Below are 19,121 nucleotides of genomic sequence, written 5' to 3'. Positions count from 1 at the left end.
TTTTAATTAAATGAAACATTATTAATCTGCTTACTCATGAAAAATTCTATTAATATTAGAAAATCTTCTGAATAAATTATTTCGTAAGAAATTAGCAACACGGCGCCTTATTCTTCTTTGAATTGATAATTCACGTCTCCAAATTTCTTTTTCGTAAATATTTGCTATTCTTTCAAAATATCTAGTTTCAAAAATTTGATCAAGAAATGGTGCTCCTAATATACCGATAATTTCTGAATTACTATGAGAATAAGCGTCAACTTCAAATCTCAAAGAAAAATAACTTACTTATATTATTAAACTTCCAATAGTACGAATCGCACCTTGTCGAGATATAGTTGAATTATTACGTTCTAAGTATACGAATGATGCTATTGCTGATTGTTGAATTAAATTTATTGATAAGGTGTGATCTATTAAAAAGTTACCTCTATGTAAATGGAAATAACCCGAAATCAATTCAACGTAAGGGAAATTATGTTGATTATAATTTATATTTGAAAAATAACTACTCATTTAGTTTTCGAATTTATATTTTTATTAAGAATTTGGCTAGTTGTATACAAAATTAATTGTATTAGCAAAATTATAATTTTTACAAAATTTTGTTACAATTCATTATCTTTATTTAAAAATTGTTCATTGTTAGTTTACAATTTGTATCCGGCGAGCTTAAACTTGGTGTAAAAATGAAGGCTAAGTTCGTTTACCAGCCATTTTCGTTAAAAACTACAAAAACTACGGTAGTTTCAAAATTTTGAAAAATGAATTTTTTCAAATTTCAGAATTTTTAACTTTATTTTATTTTAGATTAGAAAAATACAAACAACTTTTCTCTATAACATTTTTTTAATAAAAACTCAATTTTAGAAGTTATAGTCTCTTAAATAGTCAAAAAAACTTTAAAAATCCTAAAATAACACTAAAAATCGAATTTTTTTAAAGGAATAAAAATCAGTCCATTGATTTTGACATATTCTCACCCTAAAATACTTGAAAAACATACTTGAACACAAAAAACTCGTAATTTCCAGAAAAATCACTCTCTATATATATTTTTTGTGCACTTTTTTGATAAAAAATCAATATTCCGACTTCATTATCTCCGACGTTCTTGCATATGCGATTTTGCTACCAGAGACTTTTTTTCTCGGCTTTGCATCAGCTACAACTTTGCTGTTGACAACTTTTTGCCCAACGCAAAACTTTTCGAGATATTTTTCAAAAACTGTCAAAAAACTAAATTTTTTACATTCTCATCACATGAGAAGGTATTAGTTTTGGTCGAATTTTGACTTTTGCTAATTTTATGAAATCTTTACGTTTTGAGGTGCCCTGAGTCCGAAAAACATGGTCCGGCGAGTGCGTCTATCTGTGTGTCTGTCTGTCCGTCTGTAGACGGTAATATGTTGTTCCCACGATAACTTTTGAAAAACTTATCGGATCGATTTTAAATTCAACACACTTAAAGTTGGTGTAAAAATGAAGGCTAAGTTCGTTAACCAGCCATTTTCGTTAAAAACTACAAAAACTACGGTAGTTTCAAAATTTTGAAAAATCAATTTTTTTTAAATTTCAGAATTTTTAACTTTATTTTATTTTATATTAGAAAAATACAAACAACTTTTCTCTATAACATTTTTTTATAAAAACTCAATTTTCGAAGTTATAGTCTCTTAAATGGTCAAAAAAACTTTAAAAATCCTAAAATAACACTAAAAATCGAATTTTTTTAAAGGAATAAAAATCAGTCAATTGATTTTAATATATTCTTACCCTAAAAAACTTGAAAAATATACTTAAACACAAAAAAATCGTAATTTCCAGAAAAATCACTCTCTATATATATTTTTTGTGCACTTTTTTGATAAAAAATCAATATTCCGACTTCATTATCTCCGACGTTCTTGCATATGCGATTTTGCTACTAGAGACTTTTTTTCTCGGCTTTGCATCAGCTACAACTTTGCTGTTGACAACTTTTTGCCCAACGCAAAACTTTTTCGAGATATTTTTCAAAAACTGTCAAAAAACTAAATTTTTTACATTCTCATCACATGAGAAGGTATTAGTTTTGGTCGAATTTTGACTTTTGCTAATTTTATGAAATCTTTACGTTTTGAGGTGCCCTGAGTCCGAAAAACATGGTCCGGCGAGTGCGTCTATCTGTGTGTCTGTCTGTCCGTCTGTAGACGGTAATATGTTGTTCCCACGATAACTTTTGAAAAACTTATTGGATCGATTTTAAATTCAACACACTTAATGTTGGTGTAAAAATGAAGGCTAAGTTCGTTAACCAGCCATTTTCGTTAAAAACTACAAAAACTACGGTAGTTTCAAAATTTTGAAAAATCAATTTTTTTTAAATTTCAGAATTTTTAACTTTATTTTATTTTATATTAGAAAAATACAAACAACTTTTCTCTATAACATTTTTTTATAAAAACTCAATTTTCAAAGTTATAGTCTCTTAAATGGTCAAAAAAACTTTAAAAATCCTAAAATAACACTAAAAATCGAATTTTTTTAAAGGAATAAAAATCAGTCAATTGTTTTTAATATATTCTCACCCTAAAAAACTTGAAAAATATACTTAAACACAAAAAAATCGTAATTTCCAGAAAAATCACTCTCTATATATATTTTTTGTGCACTTTTTTGATAAAAAATCAATATTCCGACTTCATTATCTCCGACGTTCTTGCATATGCGATTTTGCTACCAGAGACTTTTTTTCTCGGCTTTGCATCAGCTACAACTTTGCTGTTGACAACTTTTTGCCCAACGCAAAACTTTTCGAGATATTTTTCAAAAACTGTCAAAAAACTAAATTTTTTACATTCTCATCACATGAGAAGGTATTAGTTTTGGTCGAATTTTGACTTTTGCTATTTTTATGAAATCTTTACGTTTTGAGGTGCCCTGAGTCCGAAAAACATGGTCCGGCGAGTGCGTCTATCTGTGTGTCTGTCTGTCCGTCTGTAGACGGTAATATGTTGTTCCCACGATAACTTTTGAAAAACTTATCGGATCGATTTTAAATTCAACACACTTAAAGTTGGTGTAAAAATGAAGGCTAAGTTCGTTAACCAGCCATTTTCGTTAAAAACTACAAAAACTACGGTAGTTTCAAAATTTTGAAAAATCAATTTTTTTTAAATTTCAGAATTTTTAACTTTATTTTATTTTATATTAGAAAAATACAAACAACTTTTCTCTATAACATTTTTTTATAAAAACTCAATTTTCGAAGTTATAGTCTCTTAAATGGTCAAAAAAACTTTAAAAATCCTAAAATAACACTAAAAATCGAATTTTTTTAAAGGAATAAAAATCAGTCAATTGATTTTAATATATTCTTACCCTAAAAAACTTGAAAAATATACTTAAACACAAAAAAATCGTAATTTCCAGAAAAATCACTCTCTATATATATTTTTTGTGCACTTTTTTGATAAAAAATCAATATTCCGACTTCATTATCTCCGACGTTCTTGCATATGCGATTTTGCTACTAGAGACTTTTTTTCTCGGCTTTGCATCAGCTACAACTTTGCTGTTGACAACTTTTTGCCCAACGCAAAACTTTTTCGAGATATTTTTCAAAAACTGTCAAAAAACTAAATTTTTTACATTCTCATCACATGAGAAGGTATTAGTTTTGGTCGAATTTTGACTTTTGCTAATTTTATGAAATCTTTACGTTTTGAGGTGCCCTGAGTCCGAAAAACATGGTCCGGCGAGTGCGTCTATCTGTGTGTCTGTCTGTCCGTCTGTAGACGGTAATATGTTGTTCCCACGATAACTTTTGAAAAACTTATTGGATCGATTTTAAATTCAACACACTTAATGTTGGTGTAAAAATGAAGGCTAAGTTCGTTAACCAGCCATTTTCGTTAAAAACTACAAAAACTACGGTAGTTTCAAAATTTTGAAAAATCAATTTTTTTTAAATTTCAGAATTTTTAACTTTATTTTATTTTATATTAGAAAAATACAAACAACTTTTCTCTATAACATTTTTTTATAAAAACTCAATTTTCAAAGTTATAGTCTCTTAAATGGTCAAAAAAACTTTAAAAATCCTAAAATAACACTAAAAATCGAATTTTTTTAAAGGAATAAAAATCAGTCAATTGTTTTTAATATATTCTCACCCTAAAAAACTTGAAAAATATACTTAAACACAAAAAAATCGTAATTTCCAGAAAAATCACTCTCTATATATATTTTTTGTGCACTTTTTTGATAAAAAATCAATATTCCGACTTCATTATCTCCGACGTTCTTGCATATGCGATTTTGCTACCAGAGACTTTTTTTCTCGGCTTTGCATCAGCTACAACTTTGCTGTTGACAACTTTTTGCCCAACGCAAAACTTTTCGAGATATTTTTCAAAAACTGTCAAAAAACTAAATTTTTTACATTCTCATCACATGAGAAGGTATTAGTTTTGGTCGAATTTTGACTTTTGCTATTTTTATGAAATCTTTACGTTTTGAGGTGCCCTGAGTCCGCAAAACATGGTCCGGCGAGTGCGTCTATCTGTGTGTCTGTCTGTCCGTCTGTAGACGGTAATATGTTGTTCCCACGATAACTTTTGAAAAACTTATCGGATCGATTTTAAATTCAACACACTTAAAGTTGGTGTAAAAATGAAGGCTAAGTTCGTTAACCAGCCATTTTCGTTAAAAACTACAAAAACTACGGTAGTTTCAAAATTTTGAAAAATCAATTTTTTTTAAATTTCAGAATTTTTAACTTTATTTTATTTTATATTAGAAAAATACAAACAACTTTTCTCTATAACATTTTTTTATAAAAACTCAATTTTTAAAGTTATAGTCTCTTAAATGGTCAAAAAAACTTTAAAAATCCTAAAATAACACTAAAAATCGAATTTTTTTAAAGGAATAAAAATCAGTCAATTGATTTTAATATATTCTCACCCTAAAAAACTTGAAAAATATACTTAAACACAAAAAAATCGTAATTTCCAGAAAAATCACTCTCTATATACCGTCAACCGGGGCTATTTTGTGCACCAAATAGCTTTTTTTTTATTCAAAGATTTATTTAAATTCAGAATTAAGAGAATAAAGAAAATCAACTTTTGATATATGTTGTGGACATCCTTCTGAAGCTTTCCTATAAATTTGGCAAAGAAAAAAATTTTTTTGTCTTAGTTATAGTCATTGAAAGTCGTGCACACAATAACTCCCGGGATGGGGCTATTTTGTGCATCGAACTTTGTTTTCCTATAATGTTGCGTAAACATTTTTTTAATCGTTTCTGCTTTATGAAATCTTTTGTGTATATATTTGAGAGTAAGTTAAAAAAAGAATGACCTAGTAAAATTTTTTTGTAGATATATTATACAAAAAATGTAAAATAAAGCACTAAAATTTTGCTAAAATCTGAATTTACTAAAAATTAACAATCTTTCTTTAAATTGTATATTACGCAGATAGTAAATAACATTTTTTTCTTTTTTAATATATATTTTATAATAATATACTAATATAATTATAAAATGATCGTTTAGACACTTATAAATAACTTTAAAACATCATTTCAATAGGAGCTTTTTTAATAGTTTTGAATGATATTTTTAAAAAATTTAAAATAAATATTTTTAAGGTTAAATAGATAACAATTTAATATCTAATATGCTTTTCAAGTTATTTTAAGAGAAACGAGAAAATAGTTTTAAAACTAATTTGAAAAACTTATAAATATTAATTAATGTTCATTTTTTGAGGTTACGTTGTGCACCGGTTGAGCTTTTAATCGTTTTAATGATTTTAATTAACGTATTTACAGTTTTTTGACAGAAAAGTAAGACAAAAATGTATTAAAATGATAAACAGAATCTTCTTTACTTACTAAATAAAACATTTATGAAAAATATTTGATTTTTTTAAGTGCACAAAATAGCCCCATGGAATCCTGGTTTTTCAGTTTTTTCCACTTTTCTTTTAAAATAATGAATAAAAAATTAGCGCATTACGTATGTATCATCACAACACAATTGACAACAAATATCTAACTCAGTTTATGAAACACATTAAAACTCTAGAAGATCTGGTATAATTTTTCCGAACTTTCAAAATTTTTTAAACAAATTTTCCGTTTTTAGGAATTTTTTTCTCTTAATTGACAAAGAATTAAATAATAACATTTAGTGCTCTCTATTGTCATGTAATCAAACTTTCATTTTACAAAATAGCAGATTAAAATAATTCATTTTAATAATTTTTTTCATCAAAAAACTCGCGTGCACAAAATAGCCCCCGGATGCACAAAATAGCCCCAGTTGACGGTATATTTTTTGTGCACTTTTTTGATAAAAAATCAATATTCCGACTTCATTATCTCCGACGTTCTTGCATATGCGATTTTGCTACTAGAGACTTTTTTTCTCGGCTTTGCATCAGCTACAACTTTGCTGTTGACAACTTTTTGCCCAACGCAAAACTTTTCGAGATATTTTTCAAAAACTGTCAAAAAACTAAATTTTTTACATTCTCATCACATGAGAAGGTATTAGTTTTGGTCGAATTTTGACTTTTGCTAATTTTATGAAATCTTTACGTTTTGAGGTGCCCTGAGTCCGAAAAACATGGTCCGGCGAGTGCGTCTATCTGTGTGTCTGTCTGTCCGTCTGTAGACGGTAATATGTTGTTCCCACGATAACTTTTGAAAAACTTATCGGATCAATTTTAAATTCAACACTCTTAAAGTTGGTGTAAAAATGAAGGCTAAGTTCGTTAACCAGCCATTTTCGTTAAAAACTACAAAAACTACGGTAGTTTCAAAATTTTGAAAAATCAATTTTTTTCAAATTTCTGAATTTTTAACTTTATTTTATTTTAGATTAGAAAAATACAAACAACTTTTCTCTATAACATTTTTTTATAAAAACTCAATTTTCGAAGTTATAGTCTCTTAAATAGTCAAAAAAACTCTAAAAATCCTAAAATAACACTAAAAATCGAATTTTTTTAAAGGAATAAAAATCAGTCAATTGATTTTAATATATTCTCACCCTAAAATACTTGAAAAACATACTTGAACACAAAAAACTCGTAATTTCCAGAAAAATCACTCTCTATATATATTTTTTGTGCACTTTTTTGATAAAAAATCAATATTCCGACTTCATTATCTCCGACGTTCTTGCATATGCGATTTTGCTACCAGAGACTTTTTTTCTTGGCTTTGCATCAGCTACAACTTTGCTGTTGACAACTTTTTGCCCAACGCAAAACTTTTCGAGTTATTTTTGAAAAACTGTCAAAAAACTAAATTTTTTACATTCTCATCACATGAGAAGGTATTAGTTTTGGTCGAATTTTGACTTTTGCTAATTTTATGAAATCTTTACGTTTTGAGGTGCCCTGAGTCCGAAAAACATGGTCTGGCGAGTGCGTCTATCTGTGTGTCTGTCTGTCTGTCCGTCTGTAGACGGTAATATGTTGTTCCCACGATAACTTTTGAAAAACTTATCGGATCGATTTTAAATTCAACACACTTAAAGTTGGTGTAAAAATGAAGGCTAAGTTCGTTAACCAGTCATTTTCGTTAAAAACTACAAAAACTACGGTAGTTTCAAAATTTTGAAAAATCAATTTTTTCAAATTTTAGAATTTTTAACTTTATTTTATTTTAGATTAAAAAAATACAAACAACTTTTCTCTATAACATTTTTTCATAAAAACTCAATTTTCGAAGTTATAGTATCTTAAATGGTCAAAAAAAATAAAAAAATCCTAAAGTAACACTAAAAATTGAACTTTTTTAAAGGAATAAAAATCAGTCAATTGATTTTGACATATTTTCACCCTAAAATACTTGAAAAACATACATAAACACAAAAAGCTCGTAATTTCCAGTAAAATCACTCTCTATATATATTTTTTGTGCGCTTTTTTGATAAAAAATCAATTTTCCGACTCCATTATCTACGACATTCTTGCATATGCTATTTTGCTACCAGAGACTTTTTTTCTCGGCTTTGCATCACCTACAACTTTGCTGTTGACCACTTTTTGCCCAACCCAAAACTTTTCGAGTTATTTTTTAAAAACTGTCAAAAAACTAAATTTTTTACATTCTCATCACATGAGAAGGTATTAGTTTTGGTCGAATTTTGACTTTTGCTAATTATATGAAATCTTTACGTTTTGAGGTGCCCTGAGTCCGAAAACCATGGTCCAGCGAGTGCGTCTGTCTGTGTGTCTGTCTGTCCGTCTGTAGACGGTAATATGTTGTTCCTACGATAACTCTTGAAAAACTTATCGGATCGTTTTTAATTTTAACAAACTTAAACTTGGTGTAAAAACGAAGGCTAAGTTCGTTAACCAGCCATTTTCGTTGAAAACTACAAAAACTACGGTAACTTCAAAATTTTGAAAATTCAGTTTTTTTAAATTTTAGAATTTTTAACTTTATTTTATTTTAGATTACAAAAATACAAACTACTTTTCTCTATAACATTTTTTCATAAGAACTCAATTTTCGAAGTTAGTCTCTTAAATGGTCAAAAAAACTTAAAAAATCCTAAAATAACACTAAAAATCGAATTTTTTTAAAGGAATAAAAATCAGTCAATTGATTTCGACATATTCTCACCCTAAAATACTTGAAAAACATACTTGAACACTAAAAACTCGTAATTTCCAGAAAAATCACCCTCTATATATATTTTTTGTGCGCTTTTTTGATAAAAAATCAATTTTCTACTCCATTATCTCCGACATTCTTGCATATGCGATTTTGCTACCAGAGACTTTTTTTCTCGGCTTTGCATCAGCTACAACTTTGCTGTTGACAACTTTTTGCCCAACCCAAAACTTTTCGAGTTATTTTTTAAAAACTGTCAAAAAACTAAATTTTTTACATTCTCATCACATGAGGAGGTATTAGTTTTGGTCGAATTTTGACTTTTGCTAATTTTATGAAATCTTTACGTTTTGAGGTGCCCTAAGTCCGAAAAACATGGTCCAGCGAGTGCGTCTGTCTGTGTGTCTGTCTGTCTGTTCGTCTGTAGACGGTAATATGTTGTTCCCACGATAACTCTTGAAAAACTTATCGGATCGTTTTTAAATTCAACACACTTAAACTTGGTGTAAAAATGAAGGCTAAGTTTGTTAACCAGCCATTTTCGTTAAAATCTACAAAAACTACGGTAGTTTCAAAATTTTAAAAACTCAATTTTTTTAAATTTCAGAATTTTTAACTTTATTTTATTTTAGATTAGAAAAATACAAACAACTTTTCACTTTAACATTTTTTTAAAAAACTTTTTTTTAAAGTTTTTGGGCCCGTCTTGCTTTACTGTGTTAAAAAAATTTCATTGATTTTCTAATATCTTAAAACTTTTATAAAAATTTGTAGTTTACAATGGAACAAAAGAACAGTTTGAACTGTTTTTTGAAATTTTAAATTACTTCCTCATAGAGGAAGTATTGTAATACCATAATTTTTCAAGTTCGATTTTTTTGACATATCTTTATGTTATTTGACCTCAGGAGTTCAAAAATTACATTTTTAAAAAAATTTTCTGCGTATGTGTGTGTGTGTGTGTGTGTGTGTGTGTATACATCACATTTTCATAAATATCTCGAAATCATGAAGAGCTTTTGAGTTGAATTTTTTTTAAATTGTAGATCTCACCTGCGGACATAAAGTAAGAGTACTTTCTGATATATTAATAAAGTTTAACTAAATTTTTTTTTATTTTTAATTTTGCAAAAAAACGTTTTTTGCCAATAACTTTAAAAAAAATTTTAGGACACCTATAAATGTTTTTCCATAATTTTGTAGGGTTTTTTTAGACGCATCTTTTGAGCCCTAAGTGAACATTTTTCGTCCACATTAACCGGAGTTATTAAACTTTTAAAAATCAAAAATTTTGGAAAATAAGACTTTTTTTTAAATTTTGTTGTATTTGTAGAAAAAACTTTAAAATTATCGTTATCAACTTGTAGAGCATTAAAAAATAAATTTCGAAATTATTGATATTTTAAAAACAAAAAATTGTGAAAAATGACATTTTCTCAACTTCTTTGTTTGAAAATTTTTATTTAACTGTTAAATTATTGTAACTATCTTGTAGGGTATTTAAAAATGCACTGATTGACTTAAAATTCAATCACTTTTACCATATTTATATGAAGTTATTCACATTTTTCTATTATTTTTATCTCCATGAGGAAGTAAAGTGTTCATGAAATAAGCACCAAAATTATAAAAAAAAATATACAACGTGTCAGCGGTTTTTTGTTATTTTTTTGCATTATAACATATCAAATTATAACAGAATATTAAAAAAAATGTTTAATTAATAATTAATATTTCGAAATGAGTTTACAATAAATTAATGAAACTTACACTGATTACACAAAGTTGTTTTCTCTTTTAAATGAAAATATTTGTAGGATTGTAAATTTAAAAATTCCACATTTTTAGTAACAATTTTTTATTGTACGAGAATACAAATTTTTCTTTTGTTATATAATTCACATTGTATGTTAATAAATGTTGGTTTAATTTTTTTGTTCAACTTTTTATTTAAGGTAAAGGTTAATGTTAATTTTCAATTCAAGTACAAATCCATTATACAAGCAAGAATTTTTTTTACTTGTTAAAAATTTTTAAATAACATTTATAATAATAATAATAATAATAATAATAATAATAATATTTATTCTGCTCATAAAATATACAATTTTGTTGCAGAGAGTTTCCGCTTAACTTATAGACAGTTCTCACTGATTTAAAACAAAAGAAAGCAGCTGTAAACTATTTATAATATAATAACAAACACTTCTTAAATCACATTCATTTGATATATTACAAAGTTCCGTTATTGTGCAACCATTTTCATTCCACAGTGTTAGTTTTTCTAAATAAAATTCTCGGTACCCTTTAAATAACATTTAAAATTTTCTATTATTTAATTAACTACTTACATATACCGTTTATAGAAATTCTTTTAACACTTTTCCTACTTGTTTAACAGTTATTATCTAATATTGACATTCCTTTTCGATCTAATAATTTTCACTTTTACCTATTTTAATGGTAGATTTGAAATATAATCCAATATTGTTTATTTTTTTTCGCATATTTATAAATATAATTAATACAGATTTGTATTTCTAATTTAAACAATAATTTGTCTAAAGATATCAGTTTTAAATTATTACTATAGCATTATAATATTTTCCTCTGAAGAGAATTTTTTAAATATTAATTTTAATTTAAACACTATTCGAAGCAAATAATTCTTACTAAAATTAGACTCCCTGTTGTAAATAAAATAATCTCAGCTTGCAATTTTGATATCCATTTGTTATTCTTCTTTTACTTATTTTCCCATAATATGTGCTAAAAATAAATAAAAAAACAATTTTTTATCAGTAGTTTTATATATACTATTATTAAGATTTGTTACTAGTTTAATAGGTAGTAATATCACTGAGTAATAAAACAGTAAAATATATCCTTACATTATAGATACCTGTTTAGAACAATAGATGATGATCGATGATGATTTATGATTATTTAAATTCTTTGATGATTAAATTCATATATATATATATATATATATATATACATTCACACCACATTCACACTTTTGTTCGTGTACCTGATTCACCTATCTACGTGAAACATTTCTTAACTCGTTACAAAAACATGAATCCTCGTTGGAAGTAACCGTTTACTTCTATGATTTGTGGCCCAACAGGCTGTGGAAAAACATTTTTCGTTAGAAAGTTTTTGAAAAATAGAAACATAATGTGTGATGTAATATTTGAGCGAATTATTTTCTATTATTCTGAATAGCAAAATTGTTATGCAGAATATGGTAAAGAAATTGAATTCAAAGAAGGTCTACCACAATCTACTGATTATTCCGACGACATACGTTCGAAATTAATAATTATAGACGATCTTATGCGTGAATCCTCAAATAATACTGTTATAGACCTGTTTACTAAAGGTAGTCAGCACAAAAATTTAAGTGTTATTTTTATTTCACAAAACCTTTTTCATCAAGGCCATGGACAAAGTTTCGTTCTTGTTTCTAATGATCGTTTAGAACAAATCGAAAAACAGCAACAACAACATTTACAACAACAAATTAAAAGTGAAAGTAATCATGTTGTACCATCTACTCAAGCCCCTGGGAATTTGTTGAGTAGACTTGATTTAGAAATGAGTAAAATTCTCTACTCAACATATCCTAATAACGACAAACATGAAAAATGGAAAATGTATCAGCAAGTACTACAAAAGTTTTTATATTTTATCGATCAAAAAAGAGATCCTATTCCGCCATTAAGAACAACTAAAAACGACGATACAGCAGCTGTTTCTGACGACAGTATATACACTGTTGACGAAAAAATTTTACCCATAGAAGACATACTAAGCACTATTCCTAAAACATACAAAAATAAAGGTGCGGCGTTATTGGATAGATTACAAAGTCCCGATATTCAATGAAGATTCCGTTGGGATAGAGTTGGAAATGTGTTTATAGATGATATTCTCGTTGAAGGTTCAAATATAACAGATTTAATAAACGACGCTTTAAGACATAGAAAGACAGTTACGGTGCCAGGTAGAAGACAGTTCTCTAGTTTTTTAAAACAAATTAATATATCTAGAGAACTCGTTGCCAATAAGGACTATTGGGTAAAGTCGCCTCTGTTAGCGACAACAACACCTTCGCGAAGAACAACTCCTTTAAAAAAACCAACATTTATTATTAAAAGATCACTTGAGAGAAAAAAAGTAACAACTAAATCAAAAAATTTAAAATTGAAAGAAGACATTATTATTGACGACGATTCTACAGGGTCTGATAACGAAGAAAGAAAAAATAAAAAAATTGTAAAAGTTAGTTGGTTACCTTTTTCTTTTGATTAGAATATAAAATGGAGAATTTGCATGAAATATATTACGATCCATTACACCCTGCTTCATACTCTGGGGCAAATAAAATTGTAAAATTAGTACACGGTAAAGGAAATAAACAAAATGTTGTAGATTAGCTAAAAGGACAAGATGCTTATAATTTACATAGACCTACAAGAAAAAATTTTCCTAGAGCTTTCTATAATGTTGACACTATTGACAGTTTATGGGAGGCTGACCTGGTGGATTTACAAGCTTTAAAAAAAACGAACAAAAATTATGCTTATCTTTTAGTTGTAATCGATGTACTAAGTAAGTTTGCCTGGGTTGAACCATTACATAATAAAACAGTATCAGAACCACTGTTTTACCACTCTTAGCGCGTGGAGCAAGAGCTGTTGGTAGAGAATTATTTAATACGGGGCTCAATGTGATTGACGACGTTGAAAATAAAGTCCCTTTTAAAGAAGCAATGAAACAAAGATTTCAAGAATCTAGATGAAATTTAAAACGACGAGCAATGGAAAAAGTAGAAAATATTATGAACGGATCTGGTTATAAATATATTGGATTATCACCACCTGCTCAGTTACTAGCAAACCGTAGCATACTACACATCGACGGTCCAAAACATTCAACAAAGAAAAAGATTAAAAAAAATCTGAATCATAAAAAGAAAATTCTTAAAAAACAAAAGAAGAAAGGGAAAAAAACCAGAAAAAATAAAAAGAAGCCAAAAAATTTTAAAAAATATAAAACAAAAAGAAGAACAAAAGTTGATATTTTTGGTGAAGTTTAAGAACTTTTAAATAAAATGTCTTTCTTACATTCTCATTCTTGTGAATGTTTAAAATCAGAATTGGATCTTTTTACTTTACCACCAACTCAAAAAGCTATAGAAAGTTCACAATGGGTGCACTACAAACCTGTTTCTTCCCTCACAGATGACTCACCGATAGAATTCGTCGTTCCTGGTCACGGAGATGAATATATCGATCTTCCTCATACTATGATCAGTCTCAAAGTTCGTTTAATTGTACCAGCAAGAACTGCAGAAAATGCCGACAACATAAGTAAAATAGGCCCAGTAAATAATTTATTACATTCTATGTTCAACCAGATTGATGTCTACTTTAACCAAAAACTTGTCTCACCACCAAATAACGCTTATGCATATAGAGCCTACATTGAAACTTTACTCAACTACAATAACGTAGCAAAAACCACTCATCTTACATCTTCGTTATGGTCTAACGACACTGCTGGTAAAATGGAAGAATTTGGTGATGAAAATAAAGGTTTAGTTGAATGTCGAAAATATCTAAGTGATTCTAGAAGAATTGACATGGTCGGACATTTACATTGTGATGTTTTTAATCAAGATAAATTTTTACTTAACGGTGTGGAATTACGACTACGACTTGTTCGCTCAAAAGATCCCTTTTGTTTAATAGACCCCACAGGAATATCTTCCTTACACATCGAAGAAGCTTCTTTACTTGTACGTAGAGCAAAAATTAGTCCTGGGGTTTTAATTGGTCATGCCAAGGCTCTCTCTAGTGGTACCGCTAAATATCCTATAACTAGAGTAGAGGTAAAGGCCTTGTCACTTCACGCTGGTATTCACAGTGAAACTCTTGATAATGTTATACTTGGTCAACTACCTAAAAGGATTATTATAGGATTCGTCGATAATACAGCTTTTAACGGCTCTCGAAATAAAAACCTTTTCAACTTTAAACATTATCAAATCAACCACTTTTCACTCTACGTAGACGGAATGCAAATACCTTCTAAACCACTATTAACAGACTTTTCAAAAGATAAACTTTATGTTGAAGCTTACCAAACTTTATTTACTGGGACTGGTATTCATTTTCTTAACGAAGGAAATAATATTAATCGTTTCGACTACGCAAATGGATACTGCCTTTTTGCCTTTGATCTTACACCTGATCTCTCTGCTCATTGTTTCTCTCATTGGAATCTTATAAAACATGGAGCTTTAAGAATAGAACTACGTTTTGAAGAAATGCTACAAGAAACTATTAATTGTATTGTATATGCCGAATACGACAACGTTCTAAAAATTGATGCATCTAGACAGGTTATAACAGATTTTGGAGCTTAAGACATTTTGGAAATGTGAAGAGAAGGGGAATACAGTTATATCAGAACCTATATATAAGGAAGAACTCAGTATACTTTTTCTTTTTAAAGAACACACAACACTAGTCGGGTACAAAAGTGAAAAAAGTTTCTACAAAAATACAAATTCGTGATCGTTTTTAAAATGGTTGACTACGTTATAGACATACAAGGATTTCGTGATATAGAGGATAATTTTATGATCAAAGAAGTAGCTGTTATTGCATTGGATCGTAAATTTTTTGGACATTGGATTGTTGCACCACCACACTTATTTTCGGATCTACCATCCAGCATTAAACAACAAAATAATTGGCTTTCGTGTTTTTATCATGGTATTGAATGGTTCGATGGTGATGTACCTATGAAACATATTTATGCCAATTTACGTGAAGTAGCAAGAACATCCAGAAACATTTACGTAAAAGGCCGAGACAAGATTAAAGTTTTACAACAAATCATAAGTAGACAAGTTATTAATGTCGAAAATTTATCTTGTCCTTCCTTCAAGGAACTACCAGATAGTCGTGCCTACTGTTTTCACCACGGTGTAAAGAAAGAAGAATATTTTATTTGTGCTCTTAATAACGCTACTAAGCTTAAACGCTGGATTGAAAAATACAGAAAAGATAGAGCTATTTGTAACAACAGTTCTAAAAAATTAAAAATTATCAACGAAGTATCCTCAATACCACCTCTTCCTTATATTCCAGAGGTTGTAAAAAATAGTCAAGATACCTCATTTCAAATCTTACCAGTGACTACAACTACCGCAACTCCTACTTACGCCAATTACGAGGATATTGATACATCAAAGAATGAACAGTCTACAAATACTACAGTGTCTACGTCTCATAAACAACCATTCCGTTGGAGTTTATCTTGCTGATAAAATACCTCATTTTTTGACAAGACCGTCTGCAATTGTTATTAATACAGATGACCACACTAAACCTGGTACCCACTGGGTCGCTATACACATCAGCAAGGACGGCCGAGGAACGTACTTCGACAGCTATGGTCTACCGCCTTTTGTTCCTCAACATCTGGATTGTTTACGAAGAAACTGCGCTTTTTTCAGATGGAACACAACACAATATCAAAGTACCTCTTCGACTGTTTGTGGCCAATTTTGTATTATGTTTCTTTATTATATGTCTTTTAACTATTCTCTTCTCGACTTTAACTTACTTTTTACAAATAATTTATTAAAAAATGATTATATAGCTTCTAATTTTCAAAAAACATTAAAAATTAAACATAATTGTAACCATACTTCTACATCACACACACATACACATAATTGTATTCAAACATGTACAACATAATGTCTTACACATAATTCATAAAATACACTTTATAATTTTATTCTCTTAATATGTAATATAGATTTAATTAGTAGTACAATAAACTTACCTTTTTGAAATTTACGTATTTTATTTCGTTACACTTTAATTTTCACCTCCACTTTTCCGACTCCATCTTTGACTCACTACTTTCTATTTTTTCAAGACACACCTTATCACTCTTATCTTCTTACGTGCACCGTCAGAGAGCGGTAATAGGCACGAAAAAAGATATTGCTAACTTTGCACCGTACTTCTATGTGTCACAAACGTAGAAATAAGGTGCTTGCACAGAGTTTATATGGTGAAACCTTCTTTCCGTGCAGGCGTTTTTCGTTTCGAAAAGTCGCCGGCGCGGTGCTTCTGCACATCACTCACACATTCAAATTCTTGTATACCATATGTTTTACTTATGTGTATGATATGATTTTAATTTGAGGTTAACTTTAAAGTGCAATCAGTGCAATCGAGACACAATTGACAATGTGTGTCAACGGATATATAGAAATAATGTGAGTGATTATTAAATTAAGTGTTATTCAAATAGTTAAAAATTCCGAAAACGAGCTGTGTGAAAAGTTGTAACAAGAAGAAAGATAAACCTACACAACACTATGACTATTACTTTTTGTTAACTTTTAATACACTTCATGCTACAGTTTACACATTTTTTTGTTTTTATAACGTTTTTTTAATAACTATAAGATGTTTGAAAATATAAACACTTATATTTCATATTGTATTTGTATAGAATATATTTTCCCGTGTTTACGTGTGTTAGATTGCGCAGAAGTCCGTCTGGTCTACTGCGGCGAAAACTTTTTTTGAAAGTAAACGCCTGACCATACATCAGCTGAGCGACTCAGCATTGCCGTACCCCCACTACCGAAGTTTTACCTCCTGTCTCTAGTCTTCTTGGGACTGACCCATAAGGAATAAATTATATTAATACAATAATTTTTAATTAAATAAGTTATTTTTATTAAGCTATTATTATCAGTACAATAGAAGACTGTTTTTCACATAAGTTTCAGAAGAAATTTTTAAAAAGTGTCAAAAAAATGATTTAAAAAGTTTCTTATATTTATGATTAGGTGCCTATACTAAAAATTTGTTAAAATTTAATTTCATAAGACAAAAAAATAACATTTTTAAAAATTTATTCTTTTGTATCATTAGACTTTTGGAAGAATCGTATTTCAATTGATATTAGGCAAAACTGAATCCTGTAAAATCAGTTTGTTGCACAATACAGCGGCTGAATGAGTAAATACTGAATTTCGATAATTTAAAAAATTGTGAAAAAATAGTAAAAATTATTTCCCCACGACGGGACAGGGCTTAAAATTTGCGTAAAGGGAAGTAGTTTTTTTGGAATCTTTTTGAAAAAATCGAAGGATATAAACAGATTTAAAAATTAAATTTTAATTTTGAAATTTTTAAAAATGCAGTAAAAAATTTTTGAAAAATTTTTTTTATAAAAGTTTTGAAAAATTCATGAAAAAACAAACAATTTTCATATAAGAAAGTTTAAAATTGATCCACATTTGTAGAAGTTATGAGCATTCAAAAAATTTTTTTTTTCAAAACGTAAAATTTTAAAAAATTCGTATCTTGTAAACGGCTGGGTAAAAAAATTTGAAAAAAATCATGAAGCTCTTTTTCAACTAGTACTAAAAGATAAAAAATGTTTGAAAAAGGTCTTAATTGAAATTTATCATAAACTATATTCTCTGGATTTTCTCCAAAACATATTGAAGTTGCAAACGCTATAGCATACAATCCGCAATCAGTTTCATTCGTCTGCTTCTGAACTGTATGGAACTTAACTTTCGGTTGCCAAGGATACAATTTATCTAAATACAACTTTTGCTGCGACTTTAATTTTCTGTCTTTATAATTTTCATTATTTAAAATATCATAAATATTAATTGTAGTTCTATCATAATAAGAAGTAATCCAGTGACCAATACACTGTAAAAAAGAGCGTCTTGGTTTAAGACGTTTACGTGGTCACATTGAAGACGTTTATAAGCGTCTTATTTGCCTTCTAAAATGCATGTATTTGAAGGTTATGTTTTTCATTTAAGACGCTCAAATAAGACGCTTATTTACATAAGACGTTTATAGACGTCTTACTTTTAGACGCCATTTTTTGCAGTGTAGTTTTCCCATCTAAGTTCCCAGAAAATAAAATTTGTATGTTTGACATATCTTTAAAAATTTCTTTTATACGATTAGGAAATTGAAAATACAAAACATCTTGATGATTGTAATTAAATTGCATATGCATTAAATTTCCAAATTGATTTATGTGATCAGATGATAAACATATACTAGAATATAAAATTTCGTCAATATTAAACTCACTTGTATCTTGTATATTTAATAAGAAACCTAAATCATCATTATCATTAGTCATTTCATCTTTACTAATATCACTAGTAATATCAACATAACTTAAGTTTTCCTTCTCAATATTACCATTATCCATATTTAAAATTCCAAATTCTTGGGATAATGTTTCATCTATATTAACAATTTTGTCTTCTTCTATGTCTAAAGAATTAAATATTTTCACAAACGATTCCATACCTTCATCAATAATGCTGTTACTGACTGTAACGCGGCATTTTATTTGCCGCGTACAAATTAATATTCCTTAAATAATAGACTTTAAATTATTATTTATTGGA

General features: G+C 28.4%; 1 protein-coding gene across 1 annotated transcript; it reads left to right on the top strand.

Moving 5' to 3' along the window:
- Positions 1-13,745: 13,745 nt before the first annotated feature.
- On the top strand, positions 13,746-15,062 carry LOC122506790 (uncharacterized protein F54H12.2-like). Its single transcript, XM_043619107.1, has one exon. The coding sequence runs from the start codon at positions 13,746-13,748 to the stop codon at positions 15,060-15,062; it is 1,317 nt and encodes a 438-aa protein (XP_043475042.1).
- Positions 15,063-19,121: the final 4,059 nt, after the last annotated feature.

The sequence above is a fragment of the Leptopilina heterotoma genome, unplaced genomic scaffold (genome assembly GCF_015476425.1).
Source record: "Leptopilina heterotoma isolate Lh14 unplaced genomic scaffold, ASM1547642v1 Lhet_430, whole genome shotgun sequence".
In the NCBI taxonomy this organism is placed as follows: Eukaryota; Metazoa; Arthropoda; class Insecta; order Hymenoptera; family Figitidae; genus Leptopilina; species Leptopilina heterotoma.
The sequence above is the reverse complement of the archived record's forward strand: the minus strand, read 5'-3'. Positions and strand labels throughout refer to the sequence as shown.

Excerpts from the sequence above, each read along its gene's own strand:
- LOC122506790 (XM_043619107.1), top strand. The coding sequence starts at position 13,746 with ATGTCTTTCTTACATTCTCATTCTTGTGAATGTTTAAAATCAGAATTG.